This window comes from Procambarus clarkii, chromosome 4 (assembly GCF_040958095.1).
Source record: "Procambarus clarkii isolate CNS0578487 chromosome 4, FALCON_Pclarkii_2.0, whole genome shotgun sequence".
NCBI lineage: Eukaryota > Metazoa > Arthropoda > Malacostraca > Decapoda > Cambaridae > Procambarus > Procambarus clarkii.
Window position 1 is genome coordinate 12,351,104 of NC_091153.1, and position 22,795 is coordinate 12,373,898.

The window sequence follows — 22,795 nt, forward strand, 5'->3', positions numbered from 1 at the left end:
CGGCTTGACATCTGCGAGGCACTACACATCAAAAAGTCAACACTAGCAATCAACAGCAAATTAATGCACAACTATATTCTACCCACTTCATGACTCCGTACTAATATAGAAACATCAAGAGGAAGTATAAGCCAATAGGCCCTTTGCAGTTACTTCCATTTTTCCCTTTCACTTATCCAATTTATACCCATTGAACCGTGTTCTCTCTTGTGTTGGTCAAAAGTTTGTTCACCTCATCCAAAACTGTTTCAACATATCACCTCACTCAAATGAGAGTATATAAGACAAGCTGTTTAGCGCTAGAATTAGTAGAACTCTGTTAAGTATTTTCAGGTTACAGTTGTGTGTGTGTGTAAACTAAAGCTTTTGAAAATGTAATATGTTATTACGAAACGCGTTCAAGCGTCGCGTCAGACTAAAAATAAAAATGAATTTTGGAGAATTGATTTTTCAATTACCATCGACAGTAAAAAGAAACAAAAGAAATATTGAGAAAATTCGTGTTAGAATTGTTAATCTAACTTTTTCAGTCATATTTAACAACATATGTTTACAAGGAAGACTGCTACCAATGTATATATATATATATAATATATATATATATATATATATATATATATATATATATATATATATATATATATATATATATATATATATATATATATATATATATATATATATATATATATATATATATATATATATATATATATATATATATATTGGATGGGGTGATATGGTACAAAAGTTTTTGGTGAGGTGACAAACACGACAGAACACGAAACAATGGGTATAAATTGGAAAAGTGAACATATGAATGGAAGTAACTGCCGAAGGTCTATTGGCCCATACTTCCTCTTGCTGCTTCCATATTGGTTCGAGGTCTTGAAGTAGGTAGAATATAGTTGTGCATTAATTGGCTGTTGATTGCTGGTGTTGACTTTTTGATGTGTAGTGCCTCGCTGATGTCAAGCCGCCTGCTATCGCCGTACCTATCGATGATTTCTGTGTTGTTGTTAAGATTTCTCTGGTGATGGTCTGGTTGTGAGAAGAGATTATGTGTTCCTTGATGGCTTCCTGTTGCTTATGCATTGTTAGTCACCTAGAAAGAGACGTTGTTGTCTTGCCTATATACTGAGTTCTTTGGGGCTTACAGTCCCCAAGTGGGCATTTAAAGGCATAGACGACGTTGGTCTCCTTCAAAGCATTCTGTTTGGTGTCTGGCGAGTTTTTCATGAGTAGATTGGCGTTTTTTTTTTGTTTTTCTTTGATAATAAATTATCAATAGTATTTTCTGATTTTTGTCTGTAGGGATGATGTTCCTATCAACTATGTCTCTCAGGACCCTTTCCTCCGTTTTATGAGCCGTCGAAAAGAAGTTCCTGTAAAATAATCTAATTGGGGGTACAAGTGTTGTGTTGGTTGACTCTTCAGAAGTTGCATGTCGTTTTACCTTTCTTTTTATGATGTCTTCAACGAAACCGTTAGAGAAGCAGTTGTTGACTAGGACTTGCCTTGCCCTACAGAGTTCTTCATCGACTTCTTTCCATCCTGAGCTGTGGCTTAGAGCACGGTCGACGTAAGCATTGACAACACTCCTCTTGTACCTGTCTGGGCAGTCACTATTGGCATTGAGGCACATTCCTGTGTGTAAATTAGGTCTTTGAAAATGTAATACGAATTACGAAACGCGTTCATGCATCAGACAATTAAATAATTAATATTGGAGAATTGTTATTTTTATTACCACCGACAGTGAAGAAAAACATAAGAAATATTGAGAAGATTCGTGTTAGAATTATTAATCCTACTTTTTCGGTCATATTTAACTACATATATATATATATATATATATATATATATATATATATATATATATATATATATATATATATATATATATATATATATATATATATATATTAGAAATTGTATACCCCATTAAAAGTTTATTAGATAGGAGAGAGTTAAGGTGTTTAACTACTCATTATCTGTCTGACTCCTAGTCAAACTCCTCCCTCCCGCTCGATAAAAATAACTTGCTAATGACTAACACGCGTTTGTTTAGATGGGTAGGTAGGTAATGGTGGTGGGCAGTCTTGGTCCAGAGCTCACCGAGGCCACACCATCTGGATCCGGCATCTACACTCTTCATTGACAAGGAGAATATTCTTCAGACAAGGAGACCCTGACACCTTTATCTGGAACATGTGTCAACCAATTTCTTATGGGATTCGTCCGTGCTAGTGTTATGTTGAGCTTAGTCACACGCTACTCGTGAAGCCACGTTATTTTGCTATTGTACTGAGCTTTGTAATACTTTTAGTCGAAGTGAATACTTTTTAGTTTGATCTTTGCAATACTTTTAATTTTATCGCATAGGATTAAAGAACTGGTCAGGTTTGTGTCCCAAACAGCTGGAAATTAATGAATATTGTGATAATAAAGCAACTATTTTTATTTTGTTTGGATTCTTTCAATAATAGTAAAATTTCGCTCAGCATCTGCAGAAATGCGTTGGCAGACCAATGTGACCAACACGGATGTCGTAAATCACAAAGCAGAATTGCAAGACACGAATTGCTTAAGATCATCAAGAGGAGCCCCTTGTTGTTTCAATTAGCTTAGCACCAGGTTCACTAAAAAAACATATGGACTTTTACCTCAGGCACCAAGTGTCTCCGAGGCAATGGAGACAAACATTGTAGCGGTGATCCAGATCTCTGTATTAAGAAGACTTGGCTGCTTCCCTGTGAGTGGCATCATCACCCTCATGTGAATAACTAATATCAATGTAGGTGTTGACTGTGGTTAAGGTTGATACCCAAGTGTAGTCTCACATCAACCACTTGCTGTTCTTCCAGGGATTCACTGTGTCCCTATCTGGGAGACAAATAGGAACATCAGAGTTTATATATATATATATATATATATATATATATATATATATATATATATATATATATATATATATATATATATATATGAATATTATATAATGTTAATAATTAGTGTAACAACTACATTTCCTAACTGTCATAAAAGATAATTGCACTTATCTGGCTGTTACATTTACCTCCCCATTTAATTCTCCTCGTTTTCTGTTAAGACACTCAGAATTTTATGATGGAATTTTAAAGTAAAATTTGCTATACACAAGTTTTAAATATCAGGAATTTTTTTCAGTTTTATTAAACAATAGAAATTTTATAAAAAAAATTAAAAATATCCTAAATTACTTTACAATTTATTTAAATATTTTAATTTTGTTTTATTTGTTTTATAAAACTGTAATATCAATATAGCTATAGGCTTAGTATTAATTATGATGAAGATGCAATAAAATTCTAATCTTAAAAAACTAAGACGGTTAGGTTATGTCGTAGTTTTCTATTCAGCTTTTCAGGTAAACTCAAATATTCACAATATATTTGACAATACGATTTAATAATATGTGTAAATAAGTACAACCGCTGACTGTCATACATAGTACATAATTGCACTTATGGGGCTCTTACATTTACCTCCCCATTTTTGGAGGACGGGCTGATATATTAAAATATTTTAGTAGCAATCGTTCATGTAAACATATGATGTTGAATACGACCGAAAGGGTAAGATTAATGGTTATAACACGAATCTTCGCAATATTTCTTATGTTTTTCTTCACTGTCGAGAGAAGTTGAAAAATTAACTCAGCAAAGTTAATTATTACACATTTATTTTGGACTGACGCCTAGGGATGCGTACCGCAAGGTCACTCCTTACATTATCAAGGTCAAATTTACCATGTTTATCAGTTTTATTTATTTTATTTCCCCTGGCCCCTTGTTCCTCGTGTTGATTATTTTGGCGCCAGTTTCTTATACGGCAAGACTGAATTCTACAGGTGAAGGATATGTGTGTTTGCAAATATGAACGGTCTCTCTCTCTCTCTCTCTCTCTCTCTCTCTCTCTCTCTCTCTCTCTCTCTCTCTCTCTCTCTCTCTCTCTCTCTCTCTCTCTCTCTCTCTCTCTCTCTCTCTCTCTCTCTTTTCTCTCTCTCTCTTTCTCTCTCTCTCTCTCTCTCTCTCTTTTTTTTCTCTCTCTCTTTCTCTCTCTCTCTCTCTCTCTCTCTCTCTCTCTCTCTCTCTCTCTCTCTCTCTCTCTCTCTCTCTCTCTCTCTCTCTCTCTCTCTCTCTCTCTCTCTCTCTCTCTCTCTCTCTCTCTCTCTCTCTCTCTCTCTCTCTCTCTCTCTCTCTCTCTCTCTCTCTCTCTCTCTCTCTCTCTCTCTCTCTCTCTCTCTCTCTCTCTCTCTCTCGTTCTCACTCATTTTCTGACTCTAATTTTTCATGCAACAGGAATAATGGGATATATGGAAGCATTGTACAGATAGCTGCACATAAATTCCCAAAGGCTTAATTGAAAAACCAGCTTGGGCAACTAAGTAACAGATTACATCGTACTCTGAGCAGTAGCAACCCCTTGATTATATGTAGATGTGCAACATAGAAGTGTGGTGTGGGTGCTTGCGGGTGTGGGTGCTTGATTCTTTATATTCTCTAACTAGCTGTACCCAGCCATAAGTTGCTGTGGCTCAGCAACGCATGTGCTTTGCTGAGCCACAGCAACCTTCCCTTGTCTCCCAAGCCTCCCAACCATTCCCCCCCCTCCCCCGTCCCCTCGTCCTTCCAACCATTCCCCACTCCCCATCTCCTCGTCCTCCACACCATTCTCACCCTCCCCCGTCCCTTTGTCCTTCCCACAATCCAGCACTCGACCGTCCTCTCGTCCTCCTAACTATTGCCCACTCCAATATCCACTCGTCCCCTCTACCATTCCCCTCCCCCCCCCCCCCACCATCTGCCACTCCCCTGTTCCCTCGTCTCCCTACCATTCTCCATACCCCCCTGTTCCTTGTTCCCACCATCCCCAACTCCTCCGTCTCCTCGTCCTCCCACCATTAACACCTACCTTGTCTCCTCGTCCTCCCCACTACTCCCCACTCCCATTCTCAAATGATTTGATGTTTCCATCAGAAAATTGGGAACATCAAATGATCTAATGTTCCTATCACTGAAATATAAGAAAAACAGTTAAAAAAACGAAATAAAAAAAACATAATAAAATAAACTATACTCACGAAATGAAAGATATGGTTTACAACACAGCTCTATTCAAGCGCAATGTCACACAAAATAATTAAATCAAAATGAAAATATAGGGAAATGTATGAAAATTCAATTTGTCAATGCAATCAGAAACATTGAAATAGAATCGTAGCATATTTAGTATAGCGTGTGTTGGTATTACATGCAACAGATGGCGCTGTTTTTCAAAAAAGCATGTTTTTACCTGTCTCAGGTGTGGCATCTATATAGTAGGTATATAAAAAACACGTGCATATTCGAATAGAACGTTGTGTCAAAATTTCAAAGCAATCGGTGAATATTTGTTTAGAGATTACAGCATTTGTTGCTCATACGTCCAAAGGATGGCGCTGTTTTTTAAAAAAACTTTTTTTTTTCTTGTCATAGGTGAGGCATGTATATAATACGTATATGAAATCATGCGCCTATTTGAATGCAACGTTGTGTCAAAATTTCAAAGCAATCCATAGAGAGGTTTCGAAGATTTCCCTCACATGAAAAACACACGTAAAAAAAAAACTGTTTGTCGAAAAAAATGTTTTTCCCGTCAAAGACGCGACATCTATATAGTATGTATATAAAAACCCGCTCGGAAGTAATTGGAACGTTGTGTCAAAATTTCAAAGCAATCGGTGAAGCACATTCGGAGATTAGCGATTTTGACCAAACGAACATTTACATTTTTATTTATATAGATATATATTTTTTTCCCAACAGATCGTTGCCACAAAGGAAACCCGACAACGTCTCCTTCACCGTCACCACAGTCAAGCAGACGACATAGGAACCAACACCCAGAACAGGACACACAAGGAGTAATCACTCTAACGTGATTGCGTCAATTAGAAAATGTGTGGGGGAACACCCTTCGCGTAGATTCGAACCCTCATCACTGCTCCTACGGATCTTCTCACAGAACAGGATGTGTACATAAGATGAACCACAGTATAGTGTTATTGTGCTCCTGGAATATAATGGAGGCGTTATGGTGAGGAGATCTGCATATATATTACCAGTCTAGAGATGAACACTTTGACACCCTGACCGTAAAACTGGCTATACTCCCCGTAATTTACCTGATCCATAAGGGCTCTTGAAATGGAAAAGAATAAAAGCGAAAGTTATGAAATAACTTGAAAAGAGAGTTGATGTGAGAGTGCAATAGAGATAGGGAGGAGGAGAAGGGAAGGGAGGCTGGATGCTACGGGGCTCGAACAGTGCTTTAACGCGAGAGGGAGAGAAAGAGTGCATTAGGGAAACAGGAAGTGCAATCAGGGGAGCCACATCCTCGCTGTGGGGTGTGCTCTGACGGGTCACCTCCACCCCTCTGGCTTCCCCTCTCTCTCCTCACAAACACACACTTACACACACACACACACACACACACACACACACACACACACACACACACTCACACACACACACACACACACACACACACACACACACACACACACACACACACACACACACACACACACACACACACACACACACACACACACACACACACAACTTTTTCAGTGTCAGAGTAGTTAACAGGTGGAATGCATTAGGCAGAGATGTGGTGGAGGCTGACTCCATACACAGTTTCAAATGTAGATATGATAGAGCCCAGTAGTCTCAGGAATCTGTACACCAGTTGATTGACAGTTGAGAGGCGGGACCAAAGAGCCAGAGCTCAACCCTCGCAAGCACAACTAGGTGAGTACACACACACACAAACACACACACACACACACACACACACACACACACACACACACACACACACACACACACACACACAAACCACAATCTCAGCTACATATATACTTTACAAAGCTCACGACAAGCACAACAGAAACATTGCCCTATAAAAAAACGGACTTTAGAGAAGGGAAGGTAAACAATAGAGCCAAAAACGAAAGTAAGAGAGATGAAAATTACCAAAAATCCTAAAAAAGTGTCGCTACTTCTGTGTGAAGAAGTGGAAGAAAGAGAAACAAAAGAAGGGGAAGAGAAGGAGAAAACAAGAAAAGAGAGAAACCCGAGGAAGAGGAGCAGGCCAGAGAAGAGCTGGATTAGAGAGTATTTCACCTGAGAGAAGGTTGCATGGTGTCGGTCACCTCTCGACCCGCCAGGTGGCCCAGACATGTGGTGGGGCCGAAGCGGCCGAGGGCAGGACTGGGGCGTGGTGTGGACGTGTATGGCCGTGCTGGCCGTTACCTCCGTGCCCACCAGCCCGGGCCGAGGCCGCACACTAGCGGCCGAGGAAGAAGACTGGGGTGAGTAACCATTTATTTTTAAGTTGCATATTCTTGTTCTCTATTGGTTTCTCTTCGTTTCTCTGAGTTTGTGGCTTTGTATCAGTTGTGCTTGGCTCTTTGCAGCATAATTACTGTGATAATGTATTTATATTTACCATTACGAAAAAGAGCAAGATGTGATTTTTTTAAATATGTCATAAATATTTTTATCGAAAGGTAACTTTCCCCTCAGAGGTTTCTGGAGTCGAGGCTGGCGACCCTTGAGTACTTTGAGTACCTTGAGTATCATGAGTACCATGAGTACTGAGAGTACCGTGAGTACCATGAGTACCTAGAGTACTTTGAGTACCATGAGTACCGTGAGTACCATGAGTACCTTGAGTACCATGAGTACGATGAGTACCGTGAGTACCTTGAGTACCGTGAGTACCTTGAATACCTTGAGTACCGTGAGTACCTTGAGTACCTTGAGTACCGTGAGTACCTTGAGTACCTTGAGTACCTTGAATACCTTGAGTACCATGAGTACCTTGAGTACCGTGAGTACCATGAGTACCGTGAATACCTTGAGTACGTTGAGTACCATCAGTACCGTGAGTACCATGAGTACCTTGAGTACCTTGAGTACCATGAGTACGATGAGTACCGTGAGTACCATGAGTACCTTGGGTACCTTGGGTACTTTGAGTACCGTGAGTACCTTGAGTACCTTGAGTAAATTGAGTACCGTGAGAACTTTGAGTACCTTGAGTATCTTGAGTACCGTGAGTACCATGAATACTGTGAGTACCATGACTACCCTGAGTACCTTGAGTACCATAAATACTGTGAGTACCTTGAGTACCGTGAGTACCTTGACTACCCTGAGTACCTGGAGTACTATGAGTACCATGAGTATCGTGAGTACCGTGAGTACCTTGAGTATTATGAGTACCATGAGTACCTTGAGTACCTTGAGTACCATGAGTACGATGAGTACCATGAGTACCGTGAGTACCATGAGTACCTTGAATACCAAAAATACTGTGAGTACCTTGAGTACCATGAGTACCGTGAGTACCTTGAGTACGATGAGTACCATGAGTACCTTCAGTATCTTGAGTACCTTGAGTACCTTGAGTACCGTGAGTACCTTGAGTACCGTGAGTAACTTGAGTAAATTGAGTATCGTTAGTACCTTGAGTACCTTGAGTACCGTGAGTACCTTGAGTACCATGAGTACCGTGAGTACCTTGAATACTATGAGTACCGTGAGTACCTTGAGTACCATGAGTACGATGAGTAAAGTGAGTACCTTGAGTACCATGAGTACCATGAGTACCTTGAGTACCATGGGTACGGAGAGTACGATGAGTACCATGAGTACCTTGAGTATCTTGAGTACCATGAGTACCGTGAGTACCTTGAGTACGATGAGTACCATGAGTACCTTCAGTATCTTGAGTACCTTGAGTACCGTGAGTACCTTGACTACCCTGAAGTCCTTGAGTACCATGATTATCTTGAGTACCTTGAGTACCATGAGTACCATGAGTACCTTGAGTACCTTGAGTACCATGAGTACCTTGAGTATCCTGAGTACCGTGAGTACCATGAGTACCCTGAGTACCATGAGTACCTTGAGTACCTTGAGTACCTTGAGTACCTTGAGTACCATGAGTACCTTGAGTACCTTGAGTACCTTGAGTACCTTGAGTACCTCATGTAGCACAGGTAGTAGCAGCAATGCTGGGAGTAACAGTAATAGTGGAGTTTAGAAAATCAGAATGATCAATAAATGGATTCGAACCCTCGACCTGGAGACACCTAGCAGCGACCTTTACCTCTGGATCACGACGTGGCAAGAGTTATACAGCTGGGAATCAAAGGAATCCACAGGACGTCTGGAGACCTCCACTATAGCCATATTATACATATGCGGTTATATATGTAACCTTTATGTATACAGCTATATTTATAGCTGACCTATATGTAACCAGTCCAGGTCTTACATATAACCCCATCCACTCTGGTATAGGCAATAAAGTTCTCCCACCATTGACGCTCCAGGCTCAAATACTGAAGGAAATCACACTAGCGTGATATTAATAAGAAAATATATTAGAGCAATGAGAAGAATAATTCCATTACTAATGTGGGTTCATATATATGAACTTGCTTCAGTTGACGTTCTGTGATGTCAGTATTGTTTGTGTGTGTGTGTCAGTACCAAGTTGGAGGCCAGAGACTTGGGCAAAGATTCACTCAAATTGACAGAGAGAGTGGTCTGTGGTGTGGGAGGAGCATAGGATGAACGGTGTCACCTGAATTCAAAAGAGAATAGAGTGTCAGGGACGACGATTTTTGTCACTGCCCGCCACTATACCTACGAAAATACTTAAAAAGCAAAATGAAAACAGATATTTTCTCTTAGAAATATATACAATTATTCTTTAGTGTGCGCAGTAATATTTCATTCACTTGGATCATCGGAGATGTCAAACCGGACCCCTGAACGCTCACGATAACGATGGGTCCGAGAAGTACCTAACTGGAACACAATTGAGACATTAAACCCACCTTCTAACTTCAGAAGATCTGAAGTGAATGAAATATTACTTCGATAGGTTAGGAGGGATGGGAGGGTTGTGTTGCCAAGATTCGTAGCCCTCTGGTTATGGAAAATATATTTCAAAAGTGAAGCTTGTCAAACCGTGAGGACGGAGGAGTATATCAAATAATGCTAATGCTAAGATTTTCCTGAAGCTTATTGGAGTTTTCCAACTAGCTCATTGTGTTAATTAGTTTCGCTTTATTTTCACTCAGCAGCGGGCAATGAAACCATTCATCAAGGACAATCGTTCCCAACAATCAGGAAGGTGATCAGTTTATGTAGAGGACACTTCGGGTTGGTGAATGTAACTCATCTCTGAATGATCAACCTTCACTGGCTCCTAAACTTGGCTAATATTGCTTACGTGGTGCAACATCTGTTGTGTTTGTGTGAATGTGTTGTAACGTGGCTCTGCTGTCGTGTGAGTGTGTGTGTGTGTGTGTGTGTGTGTGTGTGTGTATGTGTGTGTGTGTGTGTGTACTCACCTAATTGTACTCACCTAATTGTGCTTGCGGGGGTTGAGCTTTGGCTCTTTGGTCCCGCCTCTCAACTGTCAATCAACTGGTGTACAGATTCCTGAGCCTACTGGGCTCTATCATACCTACATTTGAAACTGTGTATGGAGTCAGCCTCCACCACATCACTTCCTAGTGCATTCCATTTATTAACTACTCTGACACTGAAAAAATTCTTTCTAACGTCTCTGTGGCTCATCTGGGTACTAAGTTTCCACCTGTGTCCCCTTGTTCGTGTCCCACCCGTGCTGAAGAGTTTGTCTTTGTCCACCCTGTCAATTCCCCTGAGAATTTTGTAGGTGGTTATCATGTCTCCCCTTACTCTTCTGTTTTCCAGGGATGTGAGGTTCAGCTCCTTTAGCCTTTCCTCGTAGCTCAATCCTCTCAGTTCCGGGACGAGCCTGGTGGCATACCGCTGAATCTTCTCTAACTTTGTCTTGTGTTTAACTAGGTATGGACTCCAGGCTGGAGCTGCATACTCCAGGATTGGTCTTACATAAGTGGTATACAGGGTTCTGAAAGATTCCTTACACAAGTTTCTGAAGGCAGTTCTTATGTTGGCCAGTCTAGCATATGCCGCTGATGATATTCTTTTGATGTGGGCCTCTGGGGACAGGTTCGGTGTGATATCAACCCCCAGATCCTTCTCTCTATTTGATTCTTGCAGGATTTCCCCTCCCAGATGATACCTTGTGTTCAGCCTCCTGCTCCCTTCGCCTAATTTCATCACCTTACACTTTCCAGAGTTGAACTTCAGCAGCCATTTTCTAGACCATTCCTCCAGTTTATCCAGGTCATCCTGTAGTCTCTGCCTATCTTCATCCGTCTTGATTCTTCTCATAATTTTTGCATCATCAGCAAACATCGAGAGGAATGAGTCTATACCCTCTGGAAGATCGTTCACATATTTTAGAAACAGGATGGGTCCAAGTACTGAGCCCTGTGGGACTCCGCTGGTGACATCTCGCCACTCTGATGTCTTCCCCCTCACCGTTACTCGCTGTTTCCTGTTGCTTAAGTACTCCCTTATCCACTGGAGCACCTTCCCTTTTACTCCTGCCTGTTGCTCCAACTTTTTTAACAGCCTTTTATGGGGTACTGTGTCGAAGGCTTTTTGGCAATCCAGGAAAATGCAGTCGGCCCACCCTTCTCTTTCCTGCCTAATTTTCGTTGCCTGGTCATAAAATTCTATTAACCCTGTGAGGCACGATTTACCATCTCTGAACCCATGTTGGTGGTGCGTTACAAAGTTATTTCCCTCCAGATGCTCTACGAGCCTTTTCCTCACGATCTTCTCCAGCACCTTGCATGGTATACAAGTTAAGGAAACTGGCCTGTAATTCAGTGCCTCTTGCCTGTCACCCTTTTTGTATATTGGGACCACGTTAGCTGTCTTCCAACTTTCTGGTAAGTCTCCTGTTTCCAGTGACCTGTTATACACCATAGAGAGTGGCACACTTAGTGCTTCTGCACCTTCCTTTAGTATCCATGGTGAGATTCTATCAGGCCCAACAGCCTTTGTCACATCTAGCTCCAGCAGACACCTTTTGACCTCATCACTGGTGAGGTCAAATTCCTCCAAGGTTTCCAAGGTTGCCGCCTCCTCATTTAGTGCAGGGGCTTCTCCTTGTTCTATTGTGAAGACCTCCTGGAATCTCTTGTTGAGTTCTTCACACACCTCCTTGTCATTCTCTGTGTATCTGTTCTCCCCTTTCCGCAGCTTCATCACTTATTCCTTCACTGCTGTTTTCCTCCTGATATGGCTGTGGAGCAGCTTTGGTTGGGTCTTGGCTTTACTCGCGATGTCATTTTCAAACTGTCTCTCTGCTTCCCTCCTCACTCTGATGTACTCATTTCTGGCCCTCTGGTACCTCTCCCTGCTCTCTGGTGTTCTGTTATTTCTGTAGTTTCTCCATGTTCTTTTACTCAGTTGTTTCGCTACCTTACATTCCTGGTTGAACCATGGGTTTTTCTGTTGTTTTTCGTTTTTCTCCTTTTGGACGGGGATAAACCTGTCTGCAGCTTCCTGGCACTTTTGGGTGACAATATCCATCATGACCTGCACATTCTTGTCTCTAAGTTCTGTTTCCCATGGTATTCCCATTAGGAAGTTCCTCATCTCGTCATATTTTCCTCTTCGGTAATTCAGTCTTTTCCCCTCCACTCCCATCCTTGGATAGGTTATCCCTACCTCCACCAAGTACTCAAAGGTCAGTACACTGTGGTCACTCATTCCTATGGGGGCTTCAACTTTGACTTCCCTTATTTCTGACTCATTTAGGGTGAATATTAAGTCGAGTCTAGCTGGTTCATCATTGCCTCTCATTCTTGTGGGTTCCTTGACATGCTGGCTCAGAAAATTCCTTGTTGCCACTTCCAAGAGTTTAGCTCGCCACGTATCTGCACCACCATGTGGGTCCCCATTCTCCCAGTCTATCTTTCCATGGTTGAAATCACCCATGATTAAGAGTCTTGAGCCATTCCTGCAGGCAACTGAAGCTGCTCTCTCTATTATATTAATAGTTGCCATGTTGTTCCTATCAAACTCCTGTCTAGGTCTTCTGTCATTTAGGGGAGGGTTGTAAATGACTGTCACTATTATCTTAGGTCCACCCATTGTTATAGTTCCTGTTATGTAATCTCTGAATCCGTCACAGCCCGGAATTTCCATCTCATCAAAACTCCAGTCCTGTGTGTGTGTGTGTGTGTGTGTGTGTGTGTGTGTGTGTGTGTGTGTGTGTGTGTATGTGTGTGTGTGTGTGTGTGTGTATTCACCTAGTTGTATTCACTTAGTTGTGCTTGCGGGGGTTGAGCTCTGCTTTTTCGGCCCGCCTCTCAACTGTCAATCAACTGTTAATAACTATTTTTTTTTTCACACCACTCACACACACACACACACACACCAGGACGCAGCCCGTAACAGCTGACTAGCTCCCAGGTACCTATTTACTGCTGGGTAACCTGGGCATTAGGGTGAAAGAAACTCTGCCCATTGTTTCTCGTCGGCGCCCGGAATCGAACCCGGGACCACAGGATCACGCGTCCAGCGTGCTGTCCGCTCAGCCACAGGTCCCCCAGGTGGGGGGGGGGGGGCGGTGGCACGTTATCGTGTGTGTGTGTGTGTGTGTGTGTGTGTGTGTGTGTGTACTCACCTAGTTGTGCTTGCGGGGATTGAGCCTTGGCTCTTTGGTCCCACCGTCTCTCAACCGTCAACCTACTGGTGTAAAGATTCCTGAGATTTTCAAGCTCTATCATATCTACATTTGAAACTGTGTATGGAGTCAGCCGGGCCTCCACCACATCACTTCCTAGTGCCTTTCCATCTACTCCGACAATGAGAAAGTTCTTTCTATTGTCTCTGTGACTCATGTGGGTACTCAGCTTCCACCTGTGTCCCATCGTGCATGTACCACCCTTGTTAAATAATTCATCCCTTTCTAACCTGTCAATTCCCCTGAGAACTTTGTATGATGTAATCATGTCTCCCCGAGCTCTTCTGTCTTCTAGCGACGTGAGGTGCAGTTCAAACAGCCTGTCCTCGTAACGTAAGCCTCTTAGACTCTTTCTCATTACCTGAGAACACACTCACATACCCAGTACGTGTGGGTATGTTAGACAGCCGGTAGCAGCTGTCTAACTGCCAGGTACCTGTTTACTGCTAGGTGAACAAGTGCATCAGGATGAAAGAAATTCTGCTTGTTTATTTCTGCCTCTGCCAGGGATCGAACCCGGGCCCATATGACTACGACCCCAGAGCGCTGTACACTCACCCGCGAGGCCCCTATGAGTGCCACACACGTGAGTGTGTGTGTGAGAGAGAGAGAGAGAGAGAGAGAGAGAGAGAGAGAGAGAGAGAGAGAGAGAGAGAGAGAGAGAGAGAGAGAGAGAGAGAGAGAGAGAGAGAGAGAGAGAGAGAGAGAGAGAGAGCAAATGTGTTTGCATGTGTTTACTTTCGTTTGACAACCAACTACACTTTCTCACTAACGATCGTAATTATCTCCTCGTTCACAATCACTAAGTACTGCTGGTAGCTCCGCAATGTCCCCAAACTACCTGCTCTTCCCCCACCGCAGGATCTATCTTGAACATGACCTAAATTATTAATGTCATAATTCATATTAATTTTACCCTCGTTATACCTATAATCATCGGAAGGATTTCTTGGATAAAAAAAAAATCCTGCAGTTTAATATACACACTACATGATTTTATGTAACGTCTCATGTAATTTGGTTCTGAATTAATCCCAATTATTTAATCCCAACTATTTGTTAATGCAACGTGTTTCCCGAAGCACAACCACGTTGTGGTTTGCACGTCGAGATCAGCAATTATTTTACTAACACTGTTAATAATAATAATATAGTTCAAACAGTCCCAAATCGCCAGAGACATCCCCATCACTCCCAGATCAGCACATCCCCCATCACTCCCAGATCAGCACATCCCCCATGACTTCAGATCAGCACATCCCCCATCACTCCCAGATCAGCACATCCCCCATCACTCCCAGATCAGCACATCCCCCATCACTCCCAGATCAGCACATATCCCCATCACTCCCAGATCAGTACATCCCCCATCACTCCCAGATCAGCACATCCCCCATCACTCCCAGATCAGCACATCCCCCATCACTCCCAGATCAGCACATCCCCCATCACTCCCAGATCAGCACATCCCACATCACTCCCAGATCAGCACATCCCCCATCACTCCCAGATCAGTACATCCCTCATCACTCCCAGATCAGCACATCCCCCCATCACTCCCAGATCAGTACATCCCCCATCACTCCCAGATCAGCACATCCCCCCATCACTCCCAGATCAGCACATCCCACATCACTCCCAGATCAGCACATCCCCCATCACTCCCAGATCAGTACATCCCCCATCACTCCCAGATCAGCACATCCCCATCACTCCCAGATCAGCACATCCCCATCACTCCCAGATCAGCACATCCCCCATGACTTCAGATCAGCACATCCCCCATCACTCCCAGATCAGCACATCCCCTATCACTCCCAGATCAGCACATCCCCCATCACTCCCAGATCAGTACATCCCCAATCACTCCCAGATCAGCACATCCCCCATCACTCCGAGATCAGCACATCCCCCATCACTCCCACATCAGCACATCCCCATCACTCCCAGATCAGCACATCCCCCATCACTCCCAGATCAGTACATCCCCATCACTCCCAGATCAGCACATCCCCCATCACTCCCAGATCAGCACATCCCCCCATCACTCCCAGATCAGTACATCCCCCATCACTCCCAGATCAGCACATCCCCTATCACTCCCAGATCAGCACATCCCCCATCACTCCCAGATCAGTACATCCCCAATCACTCCCAGATCAGCACATCCCCCCATCACTCCGAGATCAGCACATCCCCCATCACTCCCACATCAGCACATCCCCATCACTCCCAGATCAGCACATCCCCCATCACTCCCAGATCAGTACATCCCCATCACTCCCAGATCAGCACATCCTCCATCACTCCCAGATCAGTACATCCCCCATCAATCCCAGATCAGCACATCCCCCATCACTCCCAGATCAGCACATCCCCCATCACTCCCTGTTCAGCACATCCCCATCACTCCCAGATCAGCACATCCCCATCACTCCTAGATCAGCACATCCCCCATCACTCCCAGATCAGCAGATCCCCATCACTCCCAGATCAGCATATCCCCCATCACTCCCAGATCAGCACATCCCCCATCACTCCCAGATCAGCACATCCCTCATGACTTCAGATCAGCACATCCCCCATCACTCCCAGATCAGCACATCCCCCATCACTCCCAGATCAGCACATCCCCATCACTCCCAGATCTGCATATCCCCCATCACTCCCAGATCAGCACATCCCCCATCACTCCCAGATCAACACATCCCCCATCACTCCCAGATCAACACATCCCCCCATCACTCCCAGATCAGCACATCCCCATCACTCCCAGATCAGCATATCCCCCATCACTCCCAGATCAGCACATCCCCCATCACTCCCAGATCAACACATCTCCCATCACTCCCAGATCAGCACATCCCCCATCACTCCCAGATCAGTACATCCCCCATCACTCCCAGATCAGCACATCCCCCATCACTCCCAGATCAGCACATCCCCATCACTCCCAGATCTGCATATCCCCCATCACTCCCAGATCAGCACATCCCCCATCACTCCCAGATCAACACATCCCCCATCACTCCCAGATCAGCACATCCCCCCATCACTCCCAGATCAGCACATCCCCATCACTCCCAGATCAGCATATCCCCCATCACTCCCAGATCAGCACATCCCCCATCACTCCCAGATCAGTACATCCCCCATCACTCCCAGATCAACACATCTCCCATCACTCCCAGATCAGCACATCCCCCATCACTCCCAGATCAGTACATCCCCCATCACTCCCAGATCAGCACATCCCCCATCACTCCCAGATCATCACATCCCCCATCACTCCCAGATCAGCACATCCCCCATCACTCCCAGATCAGCACATCCCCATCACTCTCAGATCAGCACATCCCCCATCACTCCCAGATCAGCACATCCCCCATCACTCCCAGATCAGCACATCCCCCCATCACTCCCAGATCAACACATCCCCCATCACTCCCAGATCAGCACATCCCCATCACTCCCAGATCAGCACATCCCCCATCACTCCCAGATCAGCACATCCCCATCACTCCCAGATCAGCACATCCCCCATCACTCCCAGATCAACACATCTCCCATCACTCCCAGATCACCACATCCCCCATCACTCCCAGATCAGCACATCCCCCATCACTCCCAGATCAGCACATCCCCCATCACTCCCAGATCAGCACATCCCCCATCACTCCTAGATCAGCACATCCCCATCACTCCCAGATCAGCACATCCCCCATGACTTCAGATCAGCAGATAACATCTGCACCTCACCACATCCTCACACTAACCATCAACAGGCGACACATACCAAGGCGAACCAGTACGCCACTCATATATCATATATTGTGTATACCTATATGTCAGCCCAGCCTCCTGTTCTGGTAGTACTTATAGTAACGGTGAGGACCATCGTTCATATACAGACATGAAAGGCAATTAGACATTAAGAAATTGGTACTACTGAATTTGGACAAACTTGAACAAATTTTAGAACTGATGTGGCTTAGGAAACTTATCCTAGCCTACCCTTCCTTGGGCTAATACACGCTATATGAGGCCTAATATAGTACATATTTGTGCTATACAAGGTATTGTAATATACGCGTTTGGTTTTTAGCTTCATTTCTTGGGACTCCATAAAGTGAATAGTACCAAATTCTACTATCTAATTGTTCATTACTTCTATGTATGTACGATGGACCACGTAGTTACAAAGAGGACTATCTAAATATAGGATGGGCTGAAAACCCTAAAGATGTAACTACCTAAAGATGTACCTAAAGATGTAACTCTTTTAAAACGCTGAGTTGACAGTAGGACGAAGTCTATGCCACTGACCACTTACCTGAGATCTGCCCAAGCTTACTGCTTTAATTTGAAGTTAACTTAAATAGCAATGATAAGGATATACAAAATACATACTTTGATAATAATTCTTTAAGTATCTTATTCGAGTTACGCTACTAATTAGGATGGAAATAGATTCATTGATTTGTGGAAGAGAAATGCCTAAAAAAACATTATTTTAAATGTTTCGACGCACAGCAAGACATAGATGTGAAATGTTTGACGCTATTCATACTTCTATTTCTCATACATATGGCTAAGATGTACACCGAAAAGTATATCTTTCTTATCAGTGTCTAAGTTATCAAACTCTTATCACTAAGAGTTTGTCTAAGATCTGGTCTGTGTTCAAGACAAAATTAATACGTGCTATGTATAATTAAGTCATTATGGTGACTAAATTATACGTAAGAAATTATGGTGGCCTTAAAAACCCTCCCGCGGGTGAAAGGCCTCGAACTCAGCACTAAAGAATGGCATTATAAATTCTGCGGCTTCGTGCAGCTGTGAGGTGTCAACCCGTTCTCGCACTTTCTTACAGTCAATATTGACTTATTAAATACGTGCATATGGGACATGCTAATCATACTAGTTTACCTTGAAAAGCTTCATAGAAATCACCGACCTTACCTAACCTTCTTAGTATGTTAAGATAAGCATCTTATTGCTTCGTAATTACAATTATTACTTAACCTATTATAGGTATAGGTTAAGTAATAATTGTAATTAGGAAGCAATAAGATGCTTATCTTAACATACTAAGAAGGTTAGGTAAGGTCGGTGTTTTCTATGAAGCTTTTCAAGGTAAACTAAAATATTCACAATAAATTAGTATGTCACATATGCACTTATTTAATAAGTCAATATTGACTATAAGAGAGTGCGAGAACGGGTTGGAGGTGTAGAGCCATACCTGAGAGTCGCGGGAGAGCTCTTGAAAGGCTGCATACATATATTTGCCTAATATATTGTAGAAACACTCATTCACTTATATACATAAGCCAACATGTATAATCACACACACTGTGACTATACATGAGTCAGCCAGCCATGTACATGACTATACATGGCAGGCTGGCTGAGTGACAGCGCTGTAGACTCGTAGACTTTGGGAGCCGGGTTCGATCCCGGCAGCCGGCGGAAAAACAAATGGGCAAGTTTCCTTCGCTCTGAATGCCTCTGTTACCTAGAAGTAAATAGGTACCTGGGAGTTAGCCAGCTGCTACGGTCTGCTTCCTGTGTGTGTGTGTGTGTGTGTGTGTGTGTGTGTGTGTGTGTGTGTGTGTGTGTGTGTGTGTGTGTGTGTGTGTGTGTGTGTGTGTGTGTGTGTGTGTGTGAGAAAAAAAGTTAGTAGTAGTAACAGTTGATTGATTGACAGTTGAGAGGCGGGCCGACAGAGCAGAGCTCAACCCCCGCAAACACAAGGTGAATACAACAACGTGAATACACCACGAGCGTAGCTCTCACCCTGTAACTACACATAGGTAATTACACACACACAGACGCACGCAAACACACACAAACCCAAACATTAATGGACTGAAAAATTGCTATTGGGGGCTATCCCCAATAAATCTGTGGTAATGAGTTTGACAGCGGGAAAGTAGCCAGCAAGCCACCACACAGTGTGGGAGAAAAAGCTCTTGGAATCGAAGAAGTTATAGTATTTTGGGAGAAATATAATTCTGGTGGACACATGATATGAATATGGAGATATGATGATATGAATAAGGAGAGAAAAAATGAGACGAAAGGGAACACAAATGAGAAAGACGAAAGCAACAAGGATATGGGAAATAAGGGCAATACCGAGAATGAATTCAGAAACGGGAAAGTTGGAACAAAAAACACAGAGGTAGCCAAGTCGTGCACGGGTACAAATAAGAATAATACAATAACAGATGAAAATATTTGCCGGTATTATGCAAAAGGACAGTGTAGATATGGACCCAGAGGCACGGAATGCTCATTCATGCACCCACGGAAATGCCGAAACTGGTTAGGGAAAGGCAGATGTCGTTTTGATACAGAGTGTATATATTTTCACCCTAAGCTATGCAAACTCTCAGTTAATGAGAGGAAGTGCTACAATCTTCATTGCCCTGATTTCTACGTCAGAGGTACAGGCGCTATATAAGAGAGGAAGTCCAATATAATAGCCCTGAATTTTTTTTAGAGGCAGGCAGAAACAGAGGGAGAAACAGACAGGCAGAAACGTGGCCGGAGTACGGATGGAGAGAGGGAAATGCCCAAGACTGGACTCCGGTTCGCCATCAAGCCCACACATACTACACCCCCCAACTACACAGAGACTACCACACTCCCCAGTATCACTTCCAAAACTGGACAAACCATTGCCACAACAACACACCCTGGGTCAGGGTAGAGAGGAGGGAAAACTACCAAAACCTTCCAGAAGTGACACACAATATGGACAATCATTCATATTTGCAAACATTCAAGGTTTAAGGCCAAAGTCAAGAAACAAAGTTAAGTTCATAAATGGCTTCCTATTAGAGTCAAACTCAATATTTGGGTCATTCACGGAAAATCATACAAAAGATTACATGGATGGTGAAATCTGGATTCCAAATTATAATTTATATAGATGTGATAGAAAAACTAGGTTAAATGGAGGAGTAGGTCTGTATATTAAAGAGGATCTGGTATGCGCAGAACTACTAAACTCAACTAATGAGGTGGTAGAGGTACTTGGAATTAAGGTAGAGAAACTAAACCTAATTATTATTCTAATATATCAACCGCCAGATACAACGGTTGAGGAATTCATAGAGCAGATGCACAAAATAGAGAACATACTTGATAACCTAGCAAACCCAGCTCCAGATATTATCTTCCTTGGAGATTTCAATTTACCGAGTCTAAGATGGAGAATGGCAAACACAAATATCATAGCAGGGAATGACCCGGGAAATAACCAACCACAGGTCAGAGAACTTTTGAAATTATGTGACAAATTCTCACTCAATCAATAGATTACAGAACCAACTAGGAACGAAAACACACTAGACTTGTTATTCACAAACAATGATGAACTAATCAGAGACATTACAATTTCAGATACTTCATACTCAGACCATAAGCTCATTGAAGTGCGAACTAGCATAAATAACGGTAGTAGGTCTAAGAGACCCCACAAGCGAGAAGGAATATTCAATCAATTCAGTTTCAACAATAAGAGGATCGACTGGGAAAAAATAAATGTAGACCTTGCAACCATTCAATGGGAGACGGTCCTAAACGACAAAACTCCCTCACAAGGAATAGCTCAACTGACAGCTGAAGCTTACAAGGTCTGCTTGAAGCACGTGCCTGTGAGGAGGGGCAGAAAGAGGACCACTCTTGAAAGAGAACGCAGACGACTGTACAGAAGGAAAAAAATAACGAAAATGCTACTGCAGACACAACTATCACAAGCAAGGAAAATAAGCCTAAGCAGGGAGATCGAAGAAATAGAAATAGAACAACCGTTGAAGCGATCATATGAGTCTGAGGAAATGGAATTCGAACAGAAAGCTATACAAGAGATAAAGAAAAATCCGAAATATTTTTTCACATACGCAAAATCAAAATCCAAAACCTCGACCCGTATTGGACCGTTAATTACAAATGAAGGTACGTACACAGAGGACAACAAAGAGATTAGTGAAATTCACAGAAGCCAGTATGAGGCTATGTTTAGCACACCAATAAACAACATAAAAGTTGTTGACCCAGACAGCTTCTTTATGAATGACATTCAAGCTGCTGATAAATAACGGATATTACCACAAACTCGAAAGACTTTGAGAGATAAATTGACAATATGCCTATGCACTCAGCTCCTGGGCCTGACTCATGGAATTCAATATTCATAAAGAAATGTAAAGTACCCGTAGCGAGAGCACTCAGCGTAATATGGAGAAAGAGCCTGGATACAGGGCAGATACCAGCAGCACTTAAATCTGCAGATATAGCACCGTTGCACAAGGGGGGGGGGGGAGTAAAGCCTTGGCAAAAAATTATAGGCCAGTTGCACTAGCATCACACATAATAAAAGTGTTTGAAAGAGTGAGTAAGAATCAAATTACTAGTTTTATGGAAAACAATGAATTGCACAACCCAGGACAACATGGATTTAGAGCGGGAAGATCCTGTCTGTCACAGTTGCTCAACCACTATGACAAAATCACAGAAGCCCTAGAAGAAATGCAAAATGCAGATGTTGTATACACAGACTTTGCAAAGGCGTTCGACAAATGTGACCATGGAGTGATAGCTCACAAAATGAGGTCAATGGGAATAACTGGAAAAGTAGGACGCTGGATACTCAATTTCCTGTCGAACAGAACAAAATGAGTAACAGTCAATCAAATAAAATCGAGTCCAAGCGATGTTAAAAGCTCTGTACCTCAAGGTACAGTCCTTGCACCGCTACTGTTCCTTATTCTCATATCAGATATAGACAAAAATACACGTCACAGCTTCGTGTCGTCCTTTGCAGGTGACACAGAAATCAGCATGAAAATTACCTCTGCTGAAGACATTGAAAAACTACAAGCAGATGTCAACAAAGTTTTCGATTGGGCAGCAGAAAATAACATGATGTTTAACAGTGATAAATTTCAGGTACTCAGGTACGGCAAAAATGAGGATCTGAAACATAATACAGGGTACAAAACACAATCGAATCTTCCCATAGTAGAAAAACAGCATGTCAAGGGTTTGGGAATAATGATGTCCGACGATATAACGTTTA

General features: G+C 42.8%; 1 protein-coding gene across 1 annotated transcript in view; it reads left to right on the forward strand.

Annotated features, from left to right (window-relative positions):
- LOC138370615 (uncharacterized) overlaps positions 1–22,795 on the forward strand; it is a 528,029-nt gene that overhangs the window by 56,592 nt on the left and 448,642 nt on the right. Inside the window, exon 2 of the mRNA XM_069335171.1 lies at positions 5,850–7,399. Within this exon, the coding sequence (XP_069191272.1) occupies positions 7,267–7,399 (133 nt within the window). The 5' untranslated portion in view covers positions 5,850–7,266. The remainder of the gene's footprint in view (positions 1–5,849; positions 7,400–22,795) is intronic.